This window comes from Megachile rotundata, chromosome 15 (genome assembly GCF_050947335.1).
Source record: "Megachile rotundata isolate GNS110a chromosome 15, iyMegRotu1, whole genome shotgun sequence".
Lineage (NCBI taxonomy): Eukaryota > Metazoa > Arthropoda > Insecta > Hymenoptera > Megachilidae > Megachile > Megachile rotundata.
This window is the reverse complement of record NC_134997.1, coordinates 12,553,738-12,566,270: the sequence shown is the minus strand read 5'-3', so window position 1 is coordinate 12,566,270 and position 12,533 is coordinate 12,553,738. Positions and strand designations below refer to the sequence as shown.

The following is a 12,533-nucleotide window of genomic DNA, read 5'->3' as shown; positions in this document are numbered from 1 at the left end:
TGAGGCATTTGTTAATCTTGTGTTTACTGTTTAGAAGTGACGATGATACCGACTTACGACACGGACACCTTGGGATACTGGGTGGCCGATAACGAAGAGGCGCTCGCCGCGAATCGCATCGATCTCTCCCCTTCGGCTTCGCGTTGCACCATCAATCTCCAAGACCACGAGACCAGCTGCAGTGCCTATAGACTCGAATTCTAGGGATTGGCAGCCTGCTCAGCCGTGATTGTCGAGTTCTGAGCGGAGCCCGAGGCGTAACGCTGTCGCTTTTCGTTTATGGACTCGAAATAACCGAGAACAGGTCGCGTTTTACCCGTGCCTATTGTGAGCGCGACTCCCGACTATCGACTCCCAAAACTCCACGATATCTCAAGGAGAGGTTGAGAATTTTGTTTTCAAATTTCAACTTTGAAATGTTCCTTTCCTTACACGAGATTCCGAAAACTCGTTCTGTTGGTACTCGAGTAAATTCGGGTAAATTCGGAAGAGTTTTCGGAGAGGCCTCTCCTTGATATCGTGTACCGGACAAACTTTTTATACGTCGACGCGATCGTTGCTTCGATGCTATCGTGTGACGAGTAACGTTCAATGATCAGCATCGACTATGATCAGGCAATTAAAAAATTGACAGAGAATTCTGCATTCCTGAAATTTCATTCGAGAGATTAATTAGAAGTACTGTTAGCCTGATTCACGGTAATTGAAGATCTTTCTCGTTGTAAGTGTCTATTCGTGTATAGATAAACGACTAATGTATTTCCGGGTGTGTTATAGATAGGTATTATCTGTGTCCTATTCCTATAACGTAGAGAATAAAGAAATTGGTGAGAAGCGAGTCGGGTATGAATCGGAAACAACAGAGGATCGTCGTCGGTACCGTGTACCGTGTTCCGTTTCGAACGTCACATCCTGTAGCGACGATAGACGAATTTATAGATCAGACAATTGATCGACGCTTTAGCGAGGGAAGCGTGCGACGCAGAGTCGCGTAGCGAGGGCGAACAAACTCGTAATACGACATCCATCCAACGGACAAAGTCCACGTTCGATAATTTTATCGGAGCGAGAATCTCTGTTCACGATGCGTCTCGGAGTCCGTCGCGAACAGAGACGATCGCTCCCGTAACGAATTCCTTTGTAGATATTTTGTAGAAACTCGATATTCCATTTGAAACAAATGAAATGTAACTACTCCCGAGAGGCGAGGGAAGCGAACACGATGCGAATGCGCGCGCCATTTTCAAATCTGACCAAACGATAATTGCGCCGGTGATTCTTGATTCTCGTCGAGCGATAACGATTATACGGGATATAATTATCCGATGTACGGATACTGGTCTTTCTCGAGATCTCATAGATTCTGATGATTCTGACATTTGCCCTTGAAATAACGACGATAACGAAACTTTTCTTTCCGATGCGTCGACGCACCGCGCCGTTACCGAAGCAGACACCGTCAACTAGTCGACGATTTACCTTTTTTTCGTACTTACTTTCCGTTACACCGTAACGCGACGATACGTTGCGTTCAACGGACCACGATCGCAGGTTCACGTCGCCGAACGACGACGGTGACGAGGTCGACCATCGCGATCACGACGACGACGATGACGTTTGGTATGACGATGACGTTGATGATGTCGATGGTGATAGCGGTAATACCCCAACGACGATGATGACGGTGGTGGTTATAATGACAATGACGACGACGACAACGACGATGTCAAACGATGATTACGGTAACGTTAGTCGGTAACGCGTTTGATAATACTCGTAATCGAAGAAAGTTTTGTACGTTAAGCGTGATAGATCGACAATACATGCTTGGATAGATTATTTATTTATTTATTTATTTTATAGGGAAAATGAATCAAAAATATCGTCAATGCTTCTATGAGCTTCAAATTTTCAATTAACGACGACGATGTTCTAGCGACGATGAGAAGAAAATGCTGCGTTGATTGACTTATGGCTACTAGCCCTAATAAATGCTCTAATTAGTATATAAGTTTTTTATCGTTCATTTATTGTCGCCAGTCGTTTCTCATACGTGTGCATATTACATTTATTTATTTATTTATTTAGTTATTTATTTACCTTTTTGTTCCTTTTACCGTTTACATAGTGAACTTAATTTTGTGGGAAAAAAATGATTTTTTTAGAAAAGATTTGATCTTTGGATTTACTTCCATTTTATTATTATTGCTGTTAGTATTTTTTATTCTTACGATTGTTATACGTATCATCGCTACCGCTAATGTTACTCGAGTAATCATCGTAACCATTGCAACCATAATTAATATTGTCATAATCGTTGTAATTTTTCTTCATTTCTATCATCGTCATTATTGCCATCACCGCGTGCTATTATTATGGTCATTATTATTATTGTTATTGTTATTATACTGTTGTTGTTGCTGCCGCCGTCGTTGTTAATTTTTCGCATCAGCACCGATACGATCATTAATATCGTCACTGTCATCATCGATCGCTGATCACGACACAGAAACGTTTCTTTGTTCGTGACTGAAACGTCGAGAAAACGTAAACGGTAAAAGGGCAATGACGAAGCATACACCTATGTGTTTACGTATTATTTATTGACAAATATAAATGACCAGCTGTTTAGGTAGGATATTAAAATTATGAAATTGAATTTAATAGAAGCGAGGGAAGGAGTGAGCGGAGGGCATTGTCGATCGAAGCGAACGGCTTGAGCTTGTCGGCAATTCTGTACGGGAAATTTCTGTTAAAGAGGGAGAGGAATATAAAAGTTAAGAACGAGCTTTCATTAAAACAGTTTAGAATAAATATGAAGATGAAAAGAATAAAAAAAATATATATATATTATAAAACACACACGTACACGCATATACGCTCACGCGTACACGCATACATACACAGACAGACATACGGACAAACACGCGAATATATAAAATATAAATACATGGGCAAAAGGAAAAAAAATAGGAAGAAACATAATTATACGGGAAGAGGAGAGTAAAGAAGAACGAGGAATTACGAATTATGAATCTCAACACCTGTGTACGAACTCCCAGATCGATCGAGGTGCTTAACGGGCGTGAGAACGGTGATACGGTTTCGTTCGACTATCAGCTTAATAAAAAAAAGGAGTGATTTCGATCACGTGTCAAAAGATATCTGCTTCGTACATAACTTACGTGACTAAGAAATTACGTACGTGTGTCGCCGGAGATCAGATTTTATTACGAGCGAAACAAGAGAGAGGCGGTGTTCGATAGAGTTCGTTTACCCCGCGTACGATTTCGGATACGTTCTAGTCAGACAGTCTCGTTTCCTAATGCCGCGCGATCATCTAGTCATTTTCACGGTCGATCTTCTGCCATTACGGCGTTACGTGGCAGACGAGAGGCGATTCAAATTTTTCACGACTATATTTATCGTACGAATCGCGGTTCTCACCCCTTCAAGCGTAACGGGGCGTCGCATTTATCGAGTAACAAATTAAAAACTTACTATGGAGTGTTCATGGTGCTATGATTATTATTATTATTGTTATTATTATTATAATTATGATTATGACGGCAATTATCATTATATTATTATTACTATTATTATGGTGATTATTATTATAATTATATTATTCTTAATATTAATACCATTATTATTATTATTATGACGATGACAATGACGATGACGACGATGACGGCGATAAAATGATGATTATTATTATAATTATAATTATTATTATTATTATTATAGAAATAACAATGTTATGCTATATGACGAAAATGATAATATAATAAATATACATTATATCTTAACTCTACTTTGTACAACCCTACATCTTATCCTTTCTTTCTCACGATATAAAAAATCATATTTTACTGTCTTCAGCTGTCTTTATTTATACTTTCAGTTCTGCTCAAACAACGATGTAAGGAAGATAAAATGTAAACGCAGTAAGTACCGTGGAATGTATATATATTGTTACACGTAATTACGCTTATCGAATATCTGAGATGGTATCAACGAAGAGTATAAATGGTGAACATGACGTACGAGGTTTACAGATTCTCCATCAAAGATTTCGCCCTGCGTAGCTCTTGAAAAATAATTAATAAATAAATACATAAATACATAATGTATATAAGTACATAAATAAGTTCGTTCGAAGTAGATTTTTACCCGCCAACAGAATGTGCACGTCTTCCTTCGAGATATCAATAGTAGAGCTTTCACCACATCCATCCAGTTTCTTTACCTTCAGGGACACCGTTGAGAACGGCGACGAGTCGTCACGGGACACAACCTGGATCGACGACAATCGACTGACTGCAAATTGATTTACCAATCAGAATATGAAAAAAGCAATAATAAACCTTATAATATAAATATGTTATGTGACGTTGACATATCGCTAATTTGTGTTCTATTTTTCTTTGATATTCTCACGCATGCGTACATGACAGCGCGCAAAATTCGGTGCGCGTCTATTAATCAAATGATACTCTCGGATTTTCTGAAATTCTCCGTTCTCTCTAATCTCTCGGATAATTAAATGGACCTCTCAAGGATTGCGACGAAAGAGCAGCCGTAATTTGAGGGCAATGATCCGTGTGCAGCCTAGCGATCGCCGCGCTGTGTTCACGAGGAAGGCCAAGTTGCTGCAATTCGCTGCTCAAATCCGTGGCGGAAACGCCATATCGAGCGGACGACGTTAACATCAACTCCAGCGCGGCCACCATAGCCTTTGCGTCGTTTAATTCTTGATGCACGTTCATTGCAAACAAAATATATTAATTACAAATCAGTAGAGTCAGAATAAACTGAAATTGAAAATAAGACTCTTACCGAGTTTAGCGTCCTGAGTGATTTTCTTTACCTTCTCCTCCTGAAGATAAAATTATGTCTTGAAAATTTGGAGGTACTTTACGTATAAAAATACTTGATAAAGATTTTATACTTACATCGAGCTCCCCTTCTGTGAGGTACTTTGCAACCGCCTGTCCTAGTATCTTAATTTTAATCGACGTCTATGAAATAGAAGCAAATGAGAAAAATTAATCAGGTTAAATCAGACAGTCTTCTAATTAGGTAGATATAGAAATTCATTTTCGTACCATACGCGATAAGGTGTTGATCTCTGCTAGCAGCCAATCAGGACAATCCCCATCCCCCAAGAATCTGAATTTCTATGACAAACAGAACAAATAAGACACACAAATGATTTTCACGTAATAAATTATCGTCAAAGCGTAGAAACATAGAGTTGATTAAACTTACCATTTTTAAGCTTCTTCAAATCAAAGCATAAATTCCTGAAACAGAGAACAGTTGATGAGAAGGTTGCTCAAAGTGTTTTAATAATTTATTATAAATTCTGCAAATTTATTTTCTAACTGTATGCAGCTAACTTCTTCGCAAGGTCTAAATTATTTCAGAAAGTAAGGTTTATTCTGAAGAACCCTTTCGTAACAGTACACGAGTACAATTTCCACGCAATAGCGTTTCAAAAACGACATCCACACGTCTCTGCAAGATGAAGAGACTGATTTCTATTTGACACAGCTACGCAGAGAATTCCAATTATTAAAGGATCACAATGTTAAAATATCGGAATGTTCGATGACAGGTTACTGCATGAACGAAATAGAAGGGTAACACATTTCCCAGGTGACAAAGTGACGGACACGCTTTTCGATCAGAGACAGAGGGGCGAACGTGGTTGCTGTTCAGGTAAACAAACGCGTGGGTTACCGACGAGGTAAATTCCCCGTGCAATTCCCGTAATCTTTGGACCGCAACGAGGTCAGCTATGGACCCGCCAAGGAACCCCATAAATAGCGAAGGAAGGAACAGGCCGGAGTCATTTGTCGCTGCCGACTCCGGGTGGAAGGTGGTCAAGATTCTCAAAATACGGTCTGTTCAACACGGACTATCAAATGTTCGCATAGTTACAGAATGTATACTTTGCAGAAATGAAGAAACTGCTGCTGGTGATCCTCTTATCCGCAACGAGCATCGATGCAAAGGATACTTTGGTAAAGTATATTGTTTCATCTCGAAAAATAGAGAATTCTTTCTGAACGTCCCTGTTGCATTCTAAGAACCTTCAAACTTGCAACTCGAAAGTTTCAACGTTGAAAGAAGTATAATTGCGTAAATGGTTGTGTTCCCCTGGAGTCGCGTTACCATCCCGATAGAGACAACTGCGCCTTTGATGCTGAATTTAATGTTTAGAGTGGAGGCGATGTGGAGAGGCAGGTTTGGTGGAAACGGAAGCGCAAGGACGAGAAAGGGTCCGAAATTTTCTTTTCTCCCTTTTCTGAGTCGATGCAGTCTTCAGCGCTCTCTACACTGATCAGGTAACTGAAATATCTAGATCAAGATATAATAGTTAGATTAAATATATACATATATGGTATATACACATATGATCACTAAAGAGTGTCTTTCTAAAAAAATGAAACAAGGTACCTGGACATGAACAGATCGCAGGATCCCCGAAAGTCGAAAGCGAAGGAATATCTCCGATACCGAATCCCGAACTCAATTCCTCATTTCGGAAAATTTTGGAAGTCCGACAAGAGCTATCTCACGTCCTGCGATTCGAGGAAGGAGTGCTACCGTGAGGGTTGGGAGATACAGAAACCGCTCTACGTTGACGAGCCCAGTTGGATCAAGATCGACGACGATCAATCGAAAACTAGATCCATCCACCGTCTGGATGTGACCGATCCTTTCGTCATATCGCGCGGTAAAAAAGTCCACGGAGAAGTAGAAAATGGAAACATCTATGCTGACAGAAAATTGAAATTTGAAAATGAAAAAGTGGATGGCGACGATGAGAGTAAAAGACAGTCGAATATGACTGAAAATTCCGAATTGAAACATGGTGTGGAAAATGAAGTAGGGTCGAATAAATTTCATCCCTTGAGATCGGGTGAAAATTCGATGCTTGACGAAAATGATTGGGTATTGTTTTTTGACTGGAAGGATAAAAATTTTGCTGATATTTTTGACGTACGGAATAGGTTCGGAGTAAATCGATGTCTGGTCGAACCTTGCTATACCTCCGACAAAATGGACGAGAGACAAAATGGCTACCGATTCGAGAAACCGAAGTCCAAGCGAATTTCGAGTTCGGACGCGATCGGCAGATCTGTCGCTAAGGACGTGCTGGAGAGATTGATAGAGAATTTAGAGTGCGACTCGATACAATGCGCGGATTCTGCGAGAACCATGAAGAGAACGCGACTGGCGGATGGCCGAGGAATACTGGAGCACCTGTTGACCAAGTCCGATCCTTTCTACGTCGCCAGAGGTAAAAGAGTGTCCCGTTTTCCTGTTACCGACGATCTTTGAAATTTAGTTGTGCCTAAATTTGGACTGTACTATCTTTCCTATTACTGTACATGATCTTGACGCCTACGAAGAACGTTAAGGAAGCGACGCGAAAGCGTCAAGTATGTTAAATGTTGCGAAGAAACGCAGCGAAATGAATCTACCGACTGGAATTAATAGCGTTTACTTGGCTGCTCATTATTTTCAAAGACTCGATTTGCAAAATTTACGTGAGATACACATGTAACCGGTGATCTAAGAACTGTTTCGATTCGAAATAAATTTATGGGAATGAAGATGTTGTTTAATTGAAATTTCCTCGTTCTCGTGATTGATAAGGTATGATGACTTTTATATTTGTCAGCGTGAGACAGAAATTTACGATGGAGGAGCGGGAATAATTTTTTAGGACGTACTTTTAGTCGATACCTTTCTCGTGTGTTCAATTTGTCCTTGTTTAGACTAAACTGTCTTCGTTTTTCATCGGGATAATGTTAGCAAACTCTGAAACACGTGAAGGGAGCATTAAAAAATTTTTGAGGATCTAATGGGAAATCAAGAATTCAGGGAGGCTGCTAAAAGTTTTACTGGGTGAAGGGTAAAATATCTCGTTATTAATTGTAGGATAATTGTGTCATGAAATAGGATAATTATCATGAAACTGATAGTTGAGAAAATTTTCTACAAAAAAACTTCTACAAGTTTCAAAAGTAATAAGTTATAGAAGTAACTACTTCATAGGTTTATCAAAAAGTCACAACCCCCATTTCAAGTTTACCTTTCAGAGAACAATAAAAAGCAAGACTAATCTTTTTTTAAAAAACAACAAAAATAAATAAAATATAGGATACATCAACTAAATATCAACTGCCCAGTTTTTATAAAAATATCTTCAAGAATTTTATGATCTTCACATGTTAGAGAATGTGATGTCTTCCTATGTTACATGTTGCATAGTCTAACATGTAAATATCAAGGAAGAAAAGCAAGAAGTGTGAAATAGAGAGAAATGAAGAGAAAAATATGGAGTGACGATGTAACGATGGTAATGGTGAAACGGACGGTTAAAGGCCGGGGTGAGTTTTTGGACCAATCCGAGAGTGCGCCGCGGAACCACGTAGATGGTATAAGAAGAGCGGCGCGTATCGTCTACTAGCCACTGCATAGTTCGTATTAACAGAGCTCGCAAGTGTCGTGTGTCAAAGTTCTGCTGCATGTGAATGAGATAAAATCAAGGTATAAGTCACTGCAATTTACGCTAACTTGTTCCGGGATTAATATCGAAGTTTTTTTTGTTGTTCCACGATTGCGTTTTGTGTGAAGGGACTTCCAACGGTAAGTAGTTCAAACTTACTAAACTAGGACTTTTTAGTGAATGTTAGGGGTGCAATTTTAAACTAAGAGTTTGGTGAATGTTAGGGGACAAAATGCGATGAATATATTTGTGTAGATTCGAGCTAAATGTAAAAATTGTTTAGAACGATACAAACCTATATTTTTTAACGCTAGCATGTCTATATTTTTTAACCGCAATGTCTAATTACCGAGATAAATCACATAGAGTTTATTAAAATAGAAATCAACGCTTCTGATTGGATGTTTTTCCAAAATGATTTAACGAAACTATTAATGATGTGATTAAACTATTGATAACTGTCTTCTTGAAAAGAAAAGAGCTCGAGAAGAAAATGTTTCCACGGAAAAATTTGAAAAAACAAACGTTGAACACAAATAGTTTGTGAAGACGAACGAGTGCCGCGATGACAGGTTTGAAAGCGTTCGCTAACCATTTTACGCCGTCGCTGACGAAAATGCACTTTTCCTTCCTCCCCCGTGCGTTCGATTATCATCGTAAAAGCGAAAGAAGTCACACGCAAGTTTCATCATCATCATTATACGATACCTCATTCATCGTAATGATTTCTTCCTAACTTTTGTTATAACATAAATGTTAATACCAGAGTAATAACCTTTAGCGATATCGCAAAAAATGAGGCTTCGAAAACAATGTTTCGACGTTAATAGAAAGGAACAATTAGCAGAGTATTTTTATAAAGAAGATTGCAGAGTGTTTACGCTGCATTTCCATCAAGACTTAATAGTTAATACCTCTACGTCAGTGTTATTCGTAGTAGTACACGTATTCATTTCCAGCAAAAGAATCATTCTTTTTCCTTTTACCTTCCCGCATTTTTCTCATTTCTAGAATGAAGAAATAATTCTTCCTGTCGCCACTTATTAAAATTCGTTTATAGGATTATCTCATTACTTTGATTATTATTTCCTTAATCTCCTGAGTTCTCAAATCGATTCAGATGTGGGGATTTCTTCCGGCGGTAACTCTTTTGATCGGAGTGATCCTCGCGGGTTGCGAAATCGTCACCCTGTCAGAAGGCGAAACAGACGCGTCGATCGAAGATCGACTATCGGACGACTCCAAAACGTGGAAGGAACCCCTCGTGATGGGGGAAGAGGAGCGAATCGATCTCCAAACAGACGCAACAGGTGAGCCACGATTCACTCTGCTGTTCTTTTGAATTACACGAGCTTCCTTTCAGACGAACAGAAAAACGTGTACCTGGGACATCCCGAGGATCGGAGGATAGATTTCGATTCGGATTCAAGGGGCGTTTCCAACAGGAGAGATAATGTGGACTCGTGGCTCGCTTTGGCTGCGAAAAGTAAAGTGCGTAAAAGTTCTCTTATGTTCCACCCTTGCACTATTTGTCAGGTGCGTCAGCTGATCACTACAAAAATAAAAGACAGATGAAAGTTACAATATTAACGCAAAGAAAGTTGAAATATTTTAATTTGAGTAAAATTGTCTTACTGTTGAAAGAGTGCATCACGAGTGCGTCATCAGTGCGTCACTTGTGTGTCACGAGTGCGTCTCAAGTGTGTCACGAGTGCGTCACCGGTGTGTCACTTGTGTCACGAATGCGTCTCAAATGCGCCTCGAGTGCGTCACAAATGCACCTTCAGTGCGTCACGAGTGCGTCACGAGTACAACATGAGTGCGTCACCAGTGCGTCGCGAGTTCTTCCCGCCAAAATATTGCAAGGGTAATAATTGTACATACTATCCATCTAACAATCCTTATACACAGGAGCTTCGAAACCTTCCATCTTCCCAAAGGAGAAGGAAGAAGAAGAAGAAAACGACTGCAACAACGACTCCGTGGATTTATCGATGGGGAAATAAAAGAAGAGGAAGCGCGGACGGAATGGGTTCCGGTATTCGCATGTTCCGCTTGCCATTCAATAGTTGGGGCGGTAAACGAGGACCGATGACTTTTTCAGCATTGCAAGACAATTTGTTCGATCGATACGGTAGAGACTTCTCCGTGGATGGAAACGGCGTTAAAAAGAAGGCGGAGGATATCGAACGAGACAGAGGGAAGCTTCCGTTTAACAGTTGGGGAGGAAAAAGATCGGAACGGCAAAACGATCGACAACAATTTCTAACGTATTTGAAAGAACGCATGTACACGCCTGTACTTGACGTTTACAAAGGTCGGTTGCGACTAAAGAACTTCACTAAATAAAGATGTCATATGACGATTTACGGGGAAATTGATTTAAAAATGATGAGTTTTATGATAATTATAATGTTAGGGGTAGTTGTACTTCGGGAAGTGAAGGCAAAAATATTAAACTGTAGTTAAGTGTTGAAATATTGTTTTTGTGAATTAAAGCTCTGTTGATTCAAGCATTAAATGTATGGGTGACATTATCTTTGGTCGAAGTTATCATAACGAAGAAAATAAAGGTGCTGGAAAAATATAATTCTACTTTATGAATGTTGTTATACCGACTTTTGCATAAACGTTATGTGGCATCTTCAAATGAACAAATGAACGCGAAGTTGTTTGCGTTTGACTGTTCGTATATATTTGGCCATTTCTTCCAGTGCATGAAACCATCAAGGGAAAAAGTAATGGAAAGAACGATGACAAAGAAAATAATTTCATCTATCGAATTTCGGGTCACCTTTACAACGAAACCAACCAAGATGATTCGTCAGACGTTGACGGACGGTTTGTAACTTTGTTATGAATTATGTTTGTAACTTTATGGTGTTCCCGATCTATTATGAAGGTGTATCTTCTTATTTTGTTCTTGTTGCAGGCCGATAGTCGAAAAAAGAATGAATCTTCGCGAAATATGTAAGAAACCTGAATACGTTTCATGGGCCGGAAAAAGGAGTATCAAACTGAATGGCATTCGCTTCGACAACACTGTTGCGATCCCAGCAGACACTGAGAAGGGCAAGACTTTATTATGTTGTTTTCCTTTCGAAGGAACGAAATAATCCAGAATATCGTTTTGTCGAACCTTTTCATTTTTAAATAAATCGATATGAAATTAGCAAAACAATCTAACCTATGTCTGTTTATTTTAATTAAAAAATTCCATACAAACATACGACTAGAGCGCCAATTGCGTTTATTTCTTTCGTTGTTTTTGGTAAAACTACTCACCAAATAGGATTTCTGAATCGCAAAGTTTTTGACGTTAGAGGTTAGGGACTCTCCCTGACATTAGTCGATAATCGACATGCTAGCCAACCGAACGAAAACAATTTTTTAACGAATAAAATATACAATTGTCAGTGCTGAATTGATTGTATTTATTTATATATGTATATATACCTGAGAAATATTTTTTTTGTTATCATAGTTAGACATGGTTGTTCTATTTGACTTCTGACATAATAATATTTTTTCTTTTTAATTTACATATATATTTCTCCTTGTAAAGAAGAACATAAAAATGATCGCATTTAAATAAAAAATATCGTTTGAAGTCGAAAAAAGGTATTTTTAATTAGTTAATTTTAAAATTTTGGTGGCGCCATCTCTCCGGCGAACAAGGTGAACTACACACTTTTGAAACTGTAGTTTCATTAGTTCCTACATTTCGCCACAAGATGGCGCCGTGTGTATCGTTTTCGATTCAATTCAATAAAATTGATTTTATTATTGACTGCAATATGAATTAAATTACATTTCTAGTGCAAAGGCAATTAATTTCAAGTTGTTTGCACCTAAATTTATCTACAGATATAAAATAGGGATTGATTTTACCTACAAATTAGCTATAAAATGTTGCAAGAGGCGCCGTCAAGCGGCGGTTTTAGGAACTAACGAAGCGGGTGCTCCAGATGCCTGTAGTTCACCCCGTTTGACGGACAGGGGGCGC

At 38.9% G+C, this 12,533-nt stretch overlaps 4 protein-coding genes across 14 annotated transcripts in view; 3 read left to right on the top strand and 1 right to left on the bottom strand.

The window, feature by feature from the left end:
* Positions 1–3,809, top strand: part of LOC100883777 (uncharacterized) — a 31,212-nt gene extending 27,403 nt beyond the window's left edge. For all 4 annotated transcript variants that reach the window (XM_076540699.1, XM_076540701.1, XM_076540700.1 and 1 more), the window contains one exon: positions 35–3,809. In XM_076540699.1, coding sequence (XP_076396814.1) covers positions 35–204 — 170 coding nt within the window. In that variant the 3' untranslated portion in view covers positions 205–3,809. The remainder of the gene's footprint in view (positions 1–34) is intronic.
* Positions 3,810–3,952: 143 nt separating this feature from the next.
* On the bottom strand, positions 3,953–11,933 carry LOC100883891 (COMM domain-containing protein 4). 5 transcript variants are annotated; one of them, XM_012285901.2, is made up of 9 exons: positions 11,813–11,912; positions 7,749–7,836; positions 5,272–5,306; positions 5,109–5,180; positions 4,956–5,021; positions 4,840–4,879; positions 4,553–4,753; positions 4,174–4,320; positions 3,953–4,090 (listed from the first exon to the last, which is right to left on the bottom strand). In XM_012285901.2, exons 3-9 carry the CDS (start codon positions 5,272–5,274, stop codon positions 4,053–4,055), a joined length of 567 nt encoding a protein of 188 aa, XP_012141291.2. In that variant the 5' UTR covers positions 5,275–5,306; positions 7,749–7,836; positions 11,813–11,912; the 3' UTR covers positions 3,953–4,052. The 5 variants fall into 5 exon arrangements, with proteins under 5 accessions (XP_012141291.2, XP_012141290.2, XP_012141288.2 ...); XM_012285900.2 differs by having other exon boundaries at positions 7,762–7,836; XM_012285898.2 differs by lacking the exon at positions 7,749–7,836 and having other exon boundaries at positions 11,813–11,933.
* Positions 5,860–7,742, top strand: LOC143265948 (uncharacterized). Its single transcript, XM_076540702.1, has 4 exons — positions 5,860–5,907; positions 5,965–6,029; positions 6,229–6,353; positions 6,462–7,742. The coding sequence occupies exons 2-4, from the start codon at positions 5,967–5,969 to the stop codon at positions 7,351–7,353; spliced, it is 1,080 nt and encodes a 359-aa protein (XP_076396817.1). The 5' UTR covers positions 5,860–5,907; positions 5,965–5,966; the 3' UTR covers positions 7,354–7,742.
* LOC105662552 (uncharacterized) lies at positions 8,414–11,708 on the top strand. 4 transcript variants are annotated; one of them, XM_076540704.1, is made up of 8 exons: positions 8,434–8,568; positions 8,656–8,667; positions 9,648–9,837; positions 9,891–10,018; positions 10,439–10,565; positions 10,632–10,844; positions 11,242–11,368; positions 11,460–11,708. In XM_076540704.1, the coding sequence occupies exons 3-8, from the start codon at positions 9,648–9,650 to the stop codon at positions 11,641–11,643; spliced, it is 969 nt and encodes a 322-aa protein (XP_076396819.1). In that variant the 5' UTR covers positions 8,434–8,568; positions 8,656–8,667; the 3' UTR covers positions 11,644–11,708. The 4 variants fall into 4 exon arrangements, with proteins under 4 accessions (XP_012141287.2, XP_076396818.1, XP_076396819.1 ...); XM_012285897.2 differs by having other exon boundaries at positions 8,414–8,568; positions 10,439–10,844; positions 11,242–11,392; positions 11,460–11,599; XM_012285896.2 differs by having other exon boundaries at positions 8,437–8,568; positions 10,439–10,844.
* Positions 11,934–12,533: the final 600 nt, after the last annotated feature.

What these genes read in the sequence shown, in the direction of transcription:
- LOC100883891 (XM_012285898.2), bottom strand. An exon ending in CACTCAGGACGCTAAACTCG is followed by an intron (nt 4,754 to 4,839) that starts GTAAGAGTCTTA and finishes ACGTGCATCAAG; the next exon opens with AATTAAACGACGCAAAGGCT. An exon ending in TTCGTCGCAATCCTTGAGAG is followed by an intron (nt 4,321 to 4,552) that starts GTCCATTTAATT and finishes ATCAATTTGCAG; the next exon opens with TCAGTCGATTGTCGTCGATC.
- LOC143265948 (XM_076540702.1), top strand. Translation starts at nt 5,967, where the DNA reads ATGAAGAAACTGCTGCTGGTGATCCTCTTATCCGCAACGAGCATCGAT. An exon ending in TCGATGCAAAGGATACTTTG is followed by an intron (nt 6,030 to 6,228) that starts GTAAAGTATATT and finishes TTTAATGTTTAG; the next exon opens with AGTGGAGGCGATGTGGAGAG. An exon ending in GCGCTCTCTACACTGATCAG is followed by an intron (nt 6,354 to 6,461) that starts GTAACTGAAATA and finishes AAATGAAACAAG; the next exon opens with GTACCTGGACATGAACAGAT.
- LOC105662552 (XM_076540703.1), top strand. Translation starts at nt 9,648, where the DNA reads ATGTGGGGATTTCTTCCGGCGGTAACTCTTTTGATCGGAGTGATCCTC. An exon ending in TCTCCAAACAGACGCAACAG is followed by an intron (nt 9,838 to 9,890) that starts GTGAGCCACGAT and finishes GCTTCCTTTCAG; the next exon opens with ACGAACAGAAAAACGTGTAC. An exon ending in TGTACTTGACGTTTACAAAG is followed by an intron (nt 10,845 to 11,241) that starts GTCGGTTGCGAC and finishes CATTTCTTCCAG; the next exon opens with TGCATGAAACCATCAAGGGA.